The 15,120-nt window shown below is 42.2% G+C and overlaps 1 protein-coding gene across 2 annotated transcripts in view; it reads right to left on the bottom strand.

Annotated features, from left to right (window-relative positions):
* Positions 1 to 15,120, bottom strand: part of PELI2 (pellino E3 ubiquitin protein ligase family member 2) — a 186,603-nt gene that overhangs the window by 118,420 nt on the left and 53,063 nt on the right. For both annotated transcript variants that reach the window (XM_017872222.1, XM_017872223.1), the window contains exon 2: positions 4,757 to 4,886. In XM_017872222.1, the coding sequence (XP_017727711.1) occupies positions 4,757 to 4,886 (130 nt within the window). The remainder of the gene's footprint in view (positions 1 to 4,756; positions 4,887 to 15,120) is intronic.

The raw sequence follows: 15,120 nt of genomic DNA on the forward strand, positions 1-15,120 counted from the left end.
TTCTTCTCTCAGAGATTCAGAATACTCATGTTTATGACATCTAAGAAAAGAAAATTTACCCAAACTTCATTGCCTCTTTATTTAAAATAAAATACTCAACAAATTAATTCTTGAACTTCTAAGTACGAAACACCACACATGACTAATCCAAGAGTTATAATGCAGTAACCATGAAATAAACCAAAGAAAGACCTATTTAAAACTCAGTTATTTAAAAACAGGAGCAATGAGAAAGTCTGAGGCTGATGATAAGCCGATGACTCTCCCAAAGAACGGAGGCCCGAGCTCCATCATGAACGTGCAGGAGATCGACACCACTCACTGCCATGAGACAGAGGCTCGGCAGACAGACAGTGAGCGCTTTCAAAGTGGACCCCAGCACATCCTACAAAATCAGCTTGGGTGAATGAGTTTATGTCGAAAATTATATCGTTATTCGTTTTGCCACTTCTCATGGTTACTGTTGTATTATTCATCAACTGATAAGAAAGTGTTTCAATATTTTATCAACGAGTAGAGCCACAGCAGCCCAAACAGGCTGAAGAGCAGCCTGGTTGTAACAATGACATTAAATGGCCCTCATGTTTCTCTAAACTATCAAAGACCACTAATATTTTCCATTAGGAAATAGGCCAGCTGGAATAAAGTGATTTTCAGTTACTTTTTAAAAGTAAAAATACCCAAAAAAAGGACATTTCAATAAAGCATAATCTAAGAAGGGAAAACCATTATGAAGAGTTTTCCATAGTAATGTTGCTAAATTTAAAACACGCAGCTAACAAAATATTTCCGATCAGGCACCAGTATCCACACCGTCACCACCAACACCATCATACTATTTACTGGTTAAGTAAGAGCAAAATAGTTGTCCCCTATCATGAAAAAGTAAATGAACACATAAACTGACTTAAATTCTCAGTCATATCATGTCGCTCCCTCTGCTTCACACCCTTCAATATTTCCCCTTACATAAAAATACAACTTTTCCACCCAGACCCACAAGACCCCTGATCTCTGCTCTTTTGGTCAACTCCTCCCTCCTCTCCAGCTCACAGTGCTCGCACCACTTTTTTAGAGGTCCTTCCTTACACCTTGTCTAAACTCTGTGACCCCTTCCTCTTAGAGCTTTCCCCAAAGTGCAGTCGAATGTGTATCCTATGATTCTTTCTCGTTTGCCTACTCACTAGAAATTTAGCTCCATGTGGATGTGTTTGTTTGCAGCAGAATATCCAATACCTGGCGTGATGCCTGGCCACGGAAGGTGCTGAATAAATATTTGTTGAATAAATGGATGGGTGAATAAATTGCTAAAAGCCCTATGCCTATGCAACAGAATGGCCAGAAGTAAAACAGGACTTTTGATTTAAAAAAAACCAAACCACACACACACACACATTACATAATCAGAGAAATACCTCTGAGTATTATTCTAAGTACAAATATATACATGAATAAACATTACACAAATAGAGATTACACAACAGTAGCACACACTTGCCATCCTCATCTGACATGCATGGAAAACTAAGAGGTCCTGTTTCCCAGCTGCCACGACCACCAGCAAAGGGCTATCCCTGTTCTGCCTCCAGAATGCGGGCAGAGGGAATGATTGTGGCAGAGGGAAGAAACAACACAGCCAAAAGCCAAAGAACTTAAATCCTAGTAATGAATAACCACACCTACCCTTCTAGGTCCCACGTTCCCAACTCCAATTAAACATGAACTTTCATTACCAATACTGCAGCATCAAAAATGTCAGGGTACACAAACCACTGTCATTTCATGCCAGTGTCTGCCAGGTACCATGACATTTACTGCCATTCTTAAGGCGCATGGGGTGAGCAATAAAGACAAAAAGAAAAAAACAGTCCAGCAGGGTCAGTAAGAGCCCAGAGTCAGACACACAGGAAGAGAGATACCTAAAGAGCCCGGAGAAAGAGAATCTGGAGTGGAATTAAGACATACCTGGAGAGGCCAAGTGGGCCAGTAACTGTGGCAAACAGAGATAGGCTAACGGGCTGGATGTCTTGATGATAAGAGATAAGGAAGTATATCCAGAAATAGAATGAACTGGAGATAATTCTCATTTGCAAGTGACAACAGGCTGTAAGGGGCACCACATCAGTGGGAAAAGTGGAAAAGAAACTGAAAGAGTTAACGTACTACAAACCATAGATGCTACAGGGTCAGGGAGAAAGAGACTCGGGGGCAGGTACTGAGTCACTGAATATGTTCCACAAACGTAAGATGGAAAAAATAATAAAAGAGTGCATTCATTGAAAATCAGATTCAGTTAAAGCCAGGAAGTGGGAGGGGGGTTATCTGAAGAAAAGGTTAAACAAGTAAAGGGCTGAGTTCCCAACTGGCTGGAGCTCTAAGGTAGAAGGTGCCAAAAGAGCAGACCTAGCAGCAGCAGTGGCCGGGCACAGCTGGCGGGGGTGACAGTTTGAGACGGAGCAGGAGTAAGGGGCGGAAGAGGTAGATGTGAGGCTCCAAGGTAGAAGGTGCCAACAGAGCAAACCTAGCAGCAGGAGAGGCCGGGCACAGCTGGCCAGGATGACAGTGTGAGAGTCTGAAAGGCAACACGGGGTGGCTGATCTACTCACAATAAATATGTCTGCTCTTAGTTTGCCCATCTGCCTTGGTCATAATTCAGTGACCCAGGGTAGGCAGACCTATCAGATTCTCTCTCTTGAAAATGTAAAACCTTTAAAAGAGATAGAAGCTGATTGGAGTAAAGTCACTATCTAACACTCTTGAAAAAATATCCACGTGCACTCCTGTTGACACTCCAGTTCTACTCTCTCTCAAAACCTGGTTACTCAACTTTTCCCTGATTCTGAGGGCTAGCCTATAATAATTTCTCTAACTTTTGTCTGTTTTATCTTAGCCAGAATAATTGCTATTGTTATAACCAAAGTATATTTTCTAATTCAACAGAGCTCCTGCTTGAAGCCAATTTACTCAGTTTCTAATGAGTAAACTGAGGCCCTGAGAATATATTTTTCCCAGATTATAAAATATAGAGGGTCAAGACCAAAACCCAATCTGCCCTACTTTTAGTACTGCGGGTAATATTTTTAAACACAGACTTAGATGACAATTATCAAAAGATTAATAATCTAGATAACTTGAAGTAAAATCTAGATATAAAAGTAAAACATAAAAGGCTAAAATGGGAGGAGATGGCAGTGGCTGAAGAATAAAGAAGAGATACTTTTCTCTCAATAGTTACAAATTTTCATATTCTATCACAACATGAAGCATGAGTAATCAAAGCAAGAGTTCTATACATTTTTTTAAAATGTCAGCCACTGTATTAATCTGAACCCAAGATTTTTAAAAAGAGGAAGGAAAAGAAAGAAATGTCAACAAACAGACAAAATTACAAGGACCACATCTAAATACCAGAGCATTTCTGGCACTTATCACATGCTTCAAAACGTCTGCTTTGGTATCCTTCTTCACCACATATTTTTGGAGTACAAAATGTATCTCCTATTTCCTTGACCTCTTAAGATTCTGTTGCTATTTTACCTCTTCCTTTCCTGAGAATCTTCGTAAAGCTGGATTTCTTTTATTTTCCTTATAAAATGTCCTTTCTGCCTACAAATGTTTAGTTTATTTCTCTTTTTCTAGCTTTGGCTTATCTACTAAATATTAATCTTTCTTGTTTCCTTGGTGTTTGCTATTTTCTTATCTACTCATCCCCTCATTAATACAAGATCATTTCAATTGGCATCTCCTAACAAATTCTTTCAATGGCACTGCTTCAGAAATAGGAGCTTTTTAAAAACAAGAACATTAACAAAGGTGATCTATGTTTACATTGCATATAAATATCACACGTGCTTCCATGAAGCCATTCCTTTTCTTCCAAAAGTAAGTTTTCAGGAAAATGGAAATCAAGACTCTCATTTATATGCCAGGTGGCCCAAACTCATGATCAACAGGTACAGCCAATAGTCCCATATGAAATGCTTCATGTAAATATATTTCATAGAAAATAAGATTTTATATCATTTAAAAATTTAATTAAAGAAACACTTAATAAAATCTACTATGTAACATAAATCAACTGGAATAAAAACTCAGATTTTTTCCTTGACTTATAGATCAGAAAACAAATAACCAGTTATTCTTAAATTAGCATTTTATTCACTTCAAAATTATGAGAAAAATATGTATAGTTGGCCTCTTTTATCACTTGGTCGTGTACACTTTTCATCTTTCTACGAGCCACACAAATTCAATTCCACGTACATACAGATTATATAAAACCACGTACTACACTCAATTAACAGAAGGAAATTAAATCATGAGGTTTATATCCAGCTTTAAAACAAAAACTCTTTAGGATAAATAACATCATGTTTCAACTACATCTATTCCAAAATAATAAACGCTAGCTGCTTTGGTATCCTAAATCAGTGCTTCCTAACAGGACAGATTTTACCTGCTCAGTCCTCCCCAGGAGACAGGCTGCAATGTCTTGAGACATTTATGGTGGTTAACAACTGTGGGGAGCAAGAATGGGCGGGGTGCTACTGGCACGTAGCAGGTCAAGGACAGGGAAGCTGCTAAACACCCTAGAATGCACAGCACAGCCCCTCACAACAAAGCATTATCCAGCCTCAAATGGTCTGAGAGACTGTCCTACATGAAAACAAGACTAAAGGAAAGAGAGTGACAGACAACAAGTATCTGTGAGTCACTGTTTGCCAGCACCCTCCCAACTCTTGGCAGACCCACCTACCTTAGATGCCTGGGGCGTGGATATCACATGGACTGTGCTGGGTTTGACACCATTTGCCTTGGGCCGCTTGTAGAGGGCAAATCTGCTTTTCCTCCGCCCTCTATCTCCATTGGGTAAAGCACCATTGTACCTAGAAACAGGGAGGAAAGAGTTCATCTATCTGCAGATTTTTCAAGTTTTAAACATAAAAGTTAGAGGTACTGAATAAGGGAAAAGACAGGAATGGTCATAAAATAATTGCCCACTAAACACTCCACAAAAGGAAACGGTTGCAACACAGACTTCAGCTGTAATGAAATTCAAATCACTTCTAGGAACTTAATTTAAGAGTGATGTACAAGTAATTATAGGTTTCCTATTTTATAAAGTCAGACTCTTCAAATCTTTTTGGAAAGTGGCAGAGTATAAATAAGGAAATGAGTATTCTGCAGAGGCCATATTAGCGCTGGCTCAATTCAACTAGCACCATTCTAATAGACCCCAGAGATACAGTTGAGAATATTTTTAAATGAACTAGTTAGAAAATAGCATACTAATTAAACCTCAACTCTCACTTTCAAACCACGTTAATGTTGTCGGCAGGATCTTTATTTGTAAGACAACCAATTTAGTTACTTGCTTTCTTAAAAGTTCTGAATCCTCCACATTCACTCCCATCTCTGTTTGAACCCTACGCTGACAGATTAGCAAAAAACAGCTTGCAGAAATTAAACATATTTTGTTAGCAAAATTAGCTTGCAAAAATATACACACGAGTTTTAGTCCACAAACTGTCAAATAACTTAGAAGTCATCTGGAAAACATATAATGTCCGTAAGCAGGTTTCCTGTATTTAGCTAATATTAGTGCTTAAAAGAAATGCAGGATCACAGTTAGCATTTCAATTTTTAGTTGTGTTTTCTAACTCTGTATTAATCGGCCCCTGTATGTTCTTACTGATGGCCCGTATTGCTACATTAACACAACTACTCTCTGCTTCCACCTTGGTGGAAGCTCTTTTCAAGAAAAAAACTAAAAGAAGGAACATTTGAAATTTACACACATATGTATGACAGATCTGAGGCTCCCCCAGAACACCAAGGTTAGGAGACAGCAGGTCTGGTGGCTTGTTCCTGTCCCACAGATCCCTGGGCCTTCTCCACTTTCCAGCTACATCCAGAAGGGAGTGGGCAGATGGGGGAAGCAGGAACTTGTGAAGTCCACTGGGGAACAGAAGTTGGAAGAAAGGGGTTTTGTGTGTTTGTTTCACCAGTCAAGTCATCACTACAGTCTGACAATGGTTTTAAATTATCACTGTAAGTTATTCCCACTGTCTTTTTAATGTTTCCATTTCCAGCACAAAGGAATGTCAGCTATATAAAATGTCTCATGAATAAAAGATAATTTATTTCAAGTCTTATTCCTCTAGTTTTTCTCAGGCAAGATCAGAATCGTGTACAATATTTTCTTAAACGTATTTGTGATGACTACTATAAAGTATCCATAAGTCAACAACCATTACAAACCCGCTCTGTTTTAATATATTTCCATGTCACTCAAATCAACATGAACATTCTATATTAAAGGAAGCATATGTGAACCAATTAAAGCCAGGACTATAAAAAACTCAAAGGAACATTTTCACTACTGTGGCCTACACACAATTAGTACAAGATCTGGCAAGGCTTGCCACGCCCTTCACTTCTAACCAGCTCTGTGTGTATGGCAGGTGCATTTGACAGCAATGATGTGATTGAGAATGACCCTGTATGGTAGATGCACCTGAATGTGTGTTCAGAGTTCCAAGCTACAGTATCCAAGAGTGGCCAACCCAGAGTCATTCCTTACCTGTGAGGAACATCTGAGTGCCCACCCAGTCCCATGGAACGCAGGCTCTCCAGGATATCAAGGCCCTTTGCTTTGGTTAAGTGAAAGTTGGCAGGTGGCAGTTGTTAGGGGGAGCATGTTAAGTGAAAATGCTAGGTTAACTGCATGCTTTTTATACGCAGTTGTGGTTCTCCTGCTCAACCCACCGCCACTGGACTCTCTCCCCTGTATATAAGCCACCAACAAAACCCCATGTCTCATCTGCTGGCTCTGAGTCTCTTCTTTCAGCCTCTTGAAACTGGTGCCATCCCCACTGGAGTTGGTAGGGGTTTGGTACAACTCTGTGCTGTATCTCTCTTGCCTCAACTATAGACTCCAGGTCAATAGGCCTTAGCCTTGTAAGAGTGCAGCAGACGCTTGTTTGGCTATCTGATCACAACTATACTTCCTTCTCTGGAATCTATTCCTTAACTCCCAAAGTTGAACCCCAGCACCACATTTGAATGAACTGGCCACGCCAACATCTTCCCTACCACTCTGGGGCTGACTGGCCAGAGGCTGACATCTGGCCCAACCTGGCCAACAGCATTCTAACTTTGGAAAATACAAAATGGGGACAGAGAGAGAGAGTCATCCATTCTCAGTTGTTGGCTAGAGCTGTAAAAAATGTAAACCCAGGAGCTGTGGGGATGTCACAAAGTGTTATATGGCTGAAAAAGCAGACAAAGTGAAGAAGGAAGCAGATGAACAGAGACAAGTAGCAAAAAGCAATGGAAAGAGGATCCTTAAGGGTTTCTATTGGCCCAGATGTACTGCGGCCCTTCTTGACAAAATTCCTTTAGCTTCAGCTAACTCAATTTGATTTCCACTAGTTACAACCCAAAAGCCACATATAATATAAAGGGAGGAAAGAAACCAGAAGTGTCAACCTTAACACATGCAGAAACATTTTAATTTAAATTGCCTAAGCATAGAGGCACAGATATTGCAGGTTAAGCAAATAATAAGCCAGCCTACTTACAGACTGCCTACTTACTTAATACATTGAGATGAAAAATCCTATTGGAAATAATTAAAGTAGTAGTGGAAAAACCAGTGTCACCATGAGACAAGTTTCTAATTAGGTTAAGCTACATGGTCATTCATTCGATATTTATGCCAAGTACTAGAGCTACAATGATGAATATCAGCTTCCCTGTCTTCACAGAGCTCTCTGCTCAGAAGGAGAGAAAGGTACAATAACAAATATGATAAATATACATGTAACAAGATGCACTTATAGCACAAGGCATATGGGAGGATGCATTAGAGAAGGCTTCATGGTGGAAGCACTGCTTGAACTGTCAAAATCTTTGCCAGGCACGTTGGCTCATGCCTGTAATCCCAGTGCTTTGGGAGGCCAAGGCAGGCAGACAGCTTGAGCCCAGGAGTTCGAGACCAGCCTGGGGAACACGTTGAAACCCCACCTCTACAAAAAATATGAAAATTAGCCTGGCATGGTGGCATGCACCTGTAGTCATGGCTACTCGGGCGGCTAAGGTGGGAAGATCACTTGAGCCAGGAAAATAGAGACCGCAAGTCAAGACCATGCCACTGCACTCCAGCCTGGGTGACAGAGCAAGACTGTCCAAAAAGAAAAGAGAGAAAAAGAAATCTAAGTAAGAAATCTAAACGGAGAATGAAGGGGTGATATAATGTGCAAGGCAAGGAGGACTCCATAGTTCAGCACTGTGGAGAGTACGAAGTTCAAGTGGAGAGAGTAGTGGGAAAGGAGGGGAAAAGGTAGGCAGGAGCCCGATTGTAACGTCCTGCTTCTATTAGTCCATTATCACACTGCTATAAAGAACCACCTGTGAAGAAAAGAGGTTTAACTGACTCACAGTTCCACAGGCTTAACAGGACGCTCGACTGGGAAGCCTCAGGAAACTTACAATCACGGCAGAAGCCAAAGGAGAAACAAGCAGCTTCTTCTCATGGCAGCTGGAGAAAGAAAGCTCGAAGAGGGGAAAGTGCCACACAGCTTTAAACCATCAGATCTTGTGAGAACTCATGAACTATCACGAGAACAGCAAGGGGGAAATCCAACCTCCCACCCCACCATCCAATCACCTCCCATCAAGCCCCTCCTCTGACACACAGGAATTACAATTCAAGATGAGATTTGGGGGAGGACACAGAGCTAAACCCTATCACTGGTACTCCCTAAGAGTTATGGCTTTTTACCCTAAGGGGAATGGAAAGTCTGGTAAGATTTAAGCAAATGGCGAACATGATTGGAAATATAAAGTAATCACATAGGGTGGCACAGTGCAGGAGGAACTGGAAGAGATTAGAGGCAAGACCAGAACAGATTAGAGGCAAGATGATCAGATAGCAGCACCACCACAGCCACGGGGAGCTATGTGCAGTGGGTTGAATGGTGGCCTTAAAAAGATACATCCAAGGCTGGGCACAGTGGCTCATGCCTGTAATCCCGGCACTTTGGGAGGCCGAGGCGGGTGGATCACTTGAGGTCAGGAGTTCGAAACCAGCCTGGTCAACATGGTGAAACCCTGTCTCTACTAAAAATACAAAAAATTAGCTGGGCATGATAACACGTGCCTGTAATCCCAGCTGTTCAACAGGCTGAGGCAGGAGAATCGCTTGAACCCAGGAGGCAGATGTTGCAGTGGGCTGAGATCGTACCATTGTGCTGCAGCCTGGGCGACAGAGCAAGACTCCGTCTCTAAAAGAAAAAAAAAAAAGATACATCCATGTCACCTGTGAATATGGCTTTTTGCAAAAAGGGTGTTTGCAGATGTAATTAAGTCCAGAATCTCAAGATGAGATCATACTCGATTACTGATAGGTCCTAAGTCCAATGGCAAGTGATTTTGTAAGAGATACAAAGGGATGGAGAGGAGATGACCATGTGATGAAGGCAGAGACTGGGGCGATGCAACCACAAGCCAAGGAACATTTGGAGCCCCAGAAGCTGGAAGAGGCAAGGAAAGATTCTCCCCTTAAGAGCCTTCAGGTCCCAGAAGGTTCCCTTTTTACCATCTCCCAGTCAGTAGCTCCCTCAGATAAGCACAAAGTGGGTAAACACCATCACAAAAAAGGATATATATTTAAGCTCAAAATCCTGAAGGTAAACTTATATAGTAGAATCCACAGAGTATCTAGATTGGGTCTTCAGACTTTCAGCTAATACTCAAGCTAGTGAAAATGCTTTATATCTTAATCTGGGTGGTGGTAACATGGGTGTACACAGATGTAAAATTTCATCTAGGTGTGCATTTAAGATTGTGGACTTTATGGTATATGTTATACCTCAAGAAGTAAAAAAGAGTGTTTAATCCACTTTATGAAATGCCTACCAACTATTTTACAGTGAATCATTCATGATTTTGTAAATCAAAATGTATAGGGAAAAAACAAGTCATCTGATGCTCCTGGCATAAAAATCGCTAGTCACTTTCAGATAAACATCTGAAGCTGGAGTAAAAGCTTCAGTGTTGAGAAGTCACTAACACACTATCTGAAATGGTGGCAGGAAGATTACAATGTATCAGTTTAAGTATAAAGGGTAGAAGTGTTATAACAGTTTAAACGACAACTAGATTAGAACATCCTCAAATAAGTGACACGACTATGGCATCATTATCTGATTTGTGATAACCTATGCTGCTTATTTCCACTTACTGCTTTGGGGTTTTGTCATTGTATTGTTTGGACTTTCAAAGGATGGAGAAGGAAAATAATAAAAGTTAAATAAGTTTTGTTGTTTTCAAAAAAAAAAAAAAAAAAAAGCCTTCAGGGGCAGCAGGGCCCTGCTGACACTTTGATTTCAGACTTCTGGCCTCTAGAACTGTAAGAGAATAAACATCTGTTGTTGTTACCAAGTTTGTGGTAATCTGTTACGGCAGCCACAGGAAACTATAAAAGCCTGAACCAAAGCAGAGATGGTGCAGATGAACTGGAGGATTAAGAAAAATTTTAGAGTTGTTTTCAATACAAAGTGAACATCAGAATCACCTGGAAAAAACCTTACAAAAATATGAACACCTAAAACCCAAGAGATTCCAGTTCAATAAGCCTGAGATGAGGCTCCAGGTCTGCATTTTTGCAAAGCTCCCAAGTGATGCAGCCACAGGTAAGAACCCTGGTTTTAAACACAAAATTCACAGTAACTGGTAACTTGTTTGGATGCACAGGGTGAGGGATAACGGGAACATCGTATAGCCTTCTGGCCTGGCCAGAGTGACAGCATTGTTAGAAATAGGAACAGGAATTACAGGGACATCAGGGGAGGCATGGAAGAGGCAACTGAAGTTAGGTCTGGAGCTCCAGAGAAATAACCCTGGGGCCTTCACCATGCAGGGGCAGTTAAAGTCATGAGAATAAATGAGGCTACTCAAGAAAAAGGTGCAGAATAAGGAAGCAAGGAAGGCTGGGACAGAGCCTGGGAAATACAACTATTTAAGGAAACAGCCCCTTCTTTGTCACAGGCAGAAGGACCAGGACCAGGAGAAAGTTATATTGCCAAAGACCAAAGAATTTCAACAGTGTTTAATCAGTTAAGAGATCAGTTAAGAGACAGAAAATGCACAACCATGATTTGGAAAAGAATGAGTCATTGGTGATCTCACCCATCTTCAAAACCAAGCAAAAACAAGCAAATGCCTCCCACCCTAAGCTTCACTGTGAGCCTCCACTCTGATTTCCATTTTCTCCTCACAAAGCCAAGAATCTTGAAAAGTACCCACACCCATTATTCTGCTTCCAATACTTGCTGGCTTTTCAGTCCACTATCATTCAATCTTTGCCCCCAGATCCAAAAGTACATTTGATCATTCATCATACACCCAGCACACCAACCAACCTCCCCTCCTTAAAGTCTCCCAGCTGCTCTCCTATCAAGGAATCCAGTATAGTAGACTAAAGAGGGCTTCTTCTCCCACTAAGAGGTGCAGTCTAATTCCCCTCTCCCTAACTATGGGCTGGCTCTAGTGGCTTGCTTACCAGCAACATGCAAAGGAAGTGATGTTCTGAGACTTCCGAAGGCCAGTGTGAAAAGCCGACTACCCTGGGACCACCATGCTGGGAAGGCCATACATAGGCACTCTGCTTAGAAGTCCCAGCAGAGCCCACCCTTCCAGCCACCCCGCTAAGGCAGCAGACGTGAGTGAAGTCATCATGGACACTCTGGACCAGCTGATGACCACCAGGTAACCTCAGCTGATACCACATGGGGCAGAACCGCCCAAACTGCTGACCCACAGAATTGCGCCTTAAGTAACATGTTTTAAGCCACTAAGTTTGGGGTAGTTGATTACATAGTAATAGATTCCTGGAACAGGAAGCCCCAAACTCTTCCCACAGTCACAGTCATCCTCTCCCTACCAAACTTTTTTTTTTTTTTTGGAGACAGAATCTCCTCTGTCACCCAGGCTGGAGTGCAGTGGCATGATATTGGCTGACTACAACCTCCATCTCCCGAGTTCAAGCGATTCTCATGTCTCAGCCTCCCGAGTAACAGGGACTACAAGTGTGCACCACCATGCCCAGCTATTTTCGGTATTTTTAGTAGAGACAGGGTTTCCCCATATTGACTAAGCTGGTTTCGAACTCCTTACCTCAAGTGATCTGCCTGCCTCAGCCTCCCAAAGTGCTGGGATTCCAGGCGTGAGCCACTGTGCCCAGCTGGTCCCCAATCTATTTTAAGTGGAGAACTGTCACCTCCTCCTGAAAACTATCACCAAATCTTCCCCTGCCCATTCCCACCCCCCATCTGGCCCATCCGGAATGTGAGTTCTAAAAAAGTGAGGTCTTCTGTATATCTGGCACCTGGCACAGTGTACCAGGGACACATGGTGGGCACTGAAAACCTACAAGTTGGCTGGCTGATGAGAGGACCATTATGTTAGTATGTTTTGTGCTGCTATAACAGAATATCTGAGACTCGGTAATTTATAAAGAACAGAGATTTCTTTTCTTACAGTTCTAAAGACTGGGAAGTCCAGGGTCAGAGGGCCTGCATCAGGAGAGGCCTGCTTGGCCTCCCCAGATGTTCCATTCCATGGTGGAAGGGCAAGAGGGCATGTGTATGAGAGAATGCAAGCAACTGAACTCATCCTTTTATCAGGAACCCACTCCTGAGATAACAGCATTAATCCATTTATAAGGCGGGGCCCTCATGCCCTCATCACCTCTTACAGGCCCTGCCTCTCAACACTGCTGCATTGGGGATTAAGTCTCCAACACATGAACTTTGGGGGGCACATTCAAACCACAGCACCCATCTTTTGTATAATAGAATAGAGTCCAGACATAAAGACGAAATTCTGCTTACAAAGGCAAAAAGTTACTGCCCCATGAAAGAAGGTCAGAACGTTCCCTGGGCTGGCACGCTTTTCAGCCAGTAAGTTTGTAGAAATAAAATGTCTGAGTGCTGCTGCCACACCTGTTTCAGCTGCTGCAACAGGGGTATTTCAATTCGAACCCATAATAGCCTTTCAGGCTTAACTTTCTTTTTTATTCTGGAGATTTAAAAACATTTATTTAATAAATGTGTGATGAAAATTTAACTCTTCATATATGCAAACAGTTGGTCTTTATAGTAAGGGTATTTGGGAGCTGCAAAGAAAAATTAAAAGTCTGTGTAAGAAACTTTACCAAGTAATAAAGGGTTTTTCTGTTTTATAATTTAGAGTTCACATATTAATGGGAATTAATAACATTTGCTGTATACTTACTATGTGCCAGGAAACCCTGTGAAGGAGACATTATTACTCCTAGTGGACAGATAAAAGACTCAGATTGGCTGATCACACACAAACTTACAGTTAAGAAAGGTCAGGCAGAACCTAAAGCTACATCAGTTCTGTCTGACTCCAAGTTGCATACTCTTTCCAGTAGACAACACTGACAGTTTTTAAATTCAAGACATTTTTTGGCATACAGTGCAAAGATGGAGTCTTAAAAAGATGTCTGCCACCTACAAATGTATTTGTCAGTAAGAATTTTCTATGGGAAACCAGAGCAAGAAGGGGGGGTTCCAGGTGCTCCCAGTCACATTTTTGAGACGTCACAGTTTATCTTAACTAGCCTGAACTCTTACAGTAACATCCACATGGAAGGGAAGTGATGTGTGCTCCAGAAGTGGAGGTTACATCAGCATCACAGGATCAATTTCCAGAGGTGGTCAGCTCTTCATTACAGGCTGAAGGCTCTGCCTTCCTTCCAAAGCAACTGCTCTGTCATTTGCACCAACAAATCACAAGCAACTACTATAATAAAAGTAGACAGTGCACTGCAGATGAACAGGATGTGACACTAGAGACAGACAGACTCAAAGGCAGGTACCAGTCTTGAGGTAGCTCACCCTAACTCACTGTATAAATGCACTATTCCAACCGCGTTTAAGTAATTGCCCATATGCCAATAAGTGCCTAACATTGGTTTTATGGAATTATAGTCCCAACTCCCTTATTATTTAACCTATCATATACACATGGACTTCCTCTGACCCAATAAAGCCCAGAAACGCAACAATGTTTATTTCTCTATGCTTCAGAAATGCTGCATATAGGAGGAGGCAGAGCAAGATGGCAGAATAAAAGGCTCCACCCATTGTCCCACCTCACAAGGACATCAAGTTAACAACTATCTACACAGAAAAAAACACCTTCATGAGAGCCAAAAATCATGTGAGCACTCATAATACCTGGTTTTAACTTCATTATCACTGAAAGAGGCTCTAGAAGAGACAGAAGAAACAGTCCTGAACTACCGACACAATCCCTTCCACACCCCATGCAGCAGCAAGCCTAGTGCTAAGAGCTTCTCTGGGAGCTGAGGAAGGACAGCACAGTAATGGTGAGGCATTGAACTCAATGTTGTTCTGTCAGAGCAAAAGGAAAACCAGACCAAACTCAGCTGATGCCCACCCACGGAGGGAGCATTTAAACCAGCCCTGGCCACTCGCCTATCTCAGTGGTCTGAACTTGAGTCTCCGCAAACCTCACCACCAAGAGATATAGTGCTCTGTGTCTCCATGTAAACTTGAAGGGCAGTTAAGGCCAGAAGGAATGCAACTCTTAGGTGAGTCCTAGTGATGAGCTAGGCCCAGAGACCGTGGGCCTGATGGCAGGGAGAGGAGGCACACATGACATACTTAGACACCAGCTGGAACAGCCCAGGGAGTATTGGCATAACCCCTCCCCTAACCCCAGGCTGCACAGCTTGCGGCTCCAAAAGAGACCCTTTCCTTCTGTCTGACTGAAGAGAGGAGAGGGTAGAGTGGGGAGGACTTTGTCTTGCATCCTGGATACGAGCTGAGCCACAGTAGTATAGGGCACCAGTCAGAGTCGTGAGGTCCCCATTCCAGGCCCTAACTCCCAGATGACATTTCTAGATACAACCTGAGCAAGAAGGGAATCCACTGCCTTGAAGGGAAGGACCCAGTACTGCCAGCATTCATCACCTGCTAAATGAAGAGCCCCTGAACCCTGAATAACCAGCAGTGATACCCAGGTACCACATTCTAGGACTTGACTCTTGGATGTCATTTCTGG

Source organism: Rhinopithecus bieti, unplaced genomic scaffold, assembly GCF_001698545.2.
Source record: "Rhinopithecus bieti isolate Rb0 unplaced genomic scaffold, ASM169854v2 scaffold_6717, whole genome shotgun sequence".
NCBI lineage: Eukaryota > Metazoa > Chordata > Mammalia > Primates > Cercopithecidae > Rhinopithecus > Rhinopithecus bieti.